This window comes from Nyctereutes procyonoides, unplaced genomic scaffold, assembly GCF_905146905.1.
Source record: "Nyctereutes procyonoides isolate TBG_1078 unplaced genomic scaffold, NYPRO_anot_genome, whole genome shotgun sequence".
Lineage (NCBI taxonomy): Eukaryota > Metazoa > Chordata > Mammalia > Carnivora > Canidae > Nyctereutes > Nyctereutes procyonoides.
Window position 1 is genome coordinate 79,437,624 of NW_026575140.1, and position 1,247 is coordinate 79,438,870.

At 45.4% G+C, this 1,247-nt stretch overlaps 1 protein-coding gene across 1 annotated transcript; it reads right to left on the reverse strand.

The window, feature by feature from the left end:
• On the reverse strand, window positions 1-933 carry LOC129497388 (olfactory receptor 8D1). The gene has a single exon (XM_055306239.1). It carries the CDS (start codon window positions 925-927, stop codon window positions 1-3), a length of 927 nt encoding a protein of 308 aa, XP_055162214.1. The 5' UTR covers window positions 928-933.
• Between the last annotated feature and the right edge of the window lie 314 nt (window positions 934-1,247).

Consider the following 1,247-nt stretch of genomic DNA (forward strand, 5'->3'; position numbering starts at 1 on the left):
TCATTTCTTCACCAAAACCTTCCTCAATGCTTTCTTTACATCCTTGTTTCTCAGACTGTATATTAAAGGGTTCAGCATGGGGATCACTGTGGTGTAGAACACTGAGGACACCTTCTCTTGTTCCAGAGAATTACTGGAAGGGGGCTTGAAATACATGAATGTGATAGACCCAAAGAAGATCCCCACAGCCATGAGATGAGAGCTGCAAGTACCAAATGCCTTGGACCGGCCCTCTGAGGATCGGATGCGAAGGATGCTGTAGAAGATGAAGGCATAGGAAATGCAGACGGCCAGGGTGGGTACCAAGGTATTAAATCCCGCAATGATAAAAAGCAGAAGCTCATTGAGGTGTGTATCGGAGCAGGAGAGATTGAGGAGAGGAAGAACATCACAGAAGTAATGGTTGATGATGTGGGGTCTGCAGAAAGACAGTTGCATCATGGCACTTGTATGGGCCACGGCGGAGAGAAAGCCCAGGCTGAAGGCAACCAGCACCAGCAGTGAGCACACTCGGGGGGACATGACCACACTGTAAAGTAGGGGGCTACAGATGGCAACGTAGCGATCGTATGCCATCACGGTCAGGAGGTAACCCTCAGCCACTACAAAGACCACGAAGAAAAAGAGCTGTGCCATGCACTCAGAATAAAGGATCATATTCTTCCTCCCTAAGAAGTTCACCAGCATTTTGGGGGTAATGACAGAGGAATAGCAGAGATCGATGAATGATAAGCTGCTGAGGAAGTAGTACATGGGGGTGTGAAGGGAAGAGCTCAGGGCAATCAGGAGAATCAAGCCCAAGTTCCCCACCACCGTCAGGATATAGATTCCCAGGAACAGGAGGAAGAGAGGCTGCTGGAGCTCTGGCTGCTGTGTTAGACCCACTAACACAAACTCGGATGCTGTAGAATGATTTCCTGCAACCATTCTTCTTTAGAGATCTCTGTGGAATTGGAAAAGAAGAAGTATATTAAAGTGGATCTTTACTCTCTGTCTAAACAAAACCAGACCTGCAAAAGGAAAGTCCAGAAACAGACACTGAATCACAGCTTTCATTATCTCTGGTCCTGTCTCCCTAAAGCACCCTGTCCTGTGTTTATATTAGTATGTACTTTTTGTTTTCCTTTGTTTCCTATGTTTATATTAGTATGTACTTTTTATTTTCCCTTGTTTCCCCCTTCCACTCATAGAGCCCTTAATTAACTTCTTTCCAGTTAACTTTCTATGCTCGTATATAATATTACACA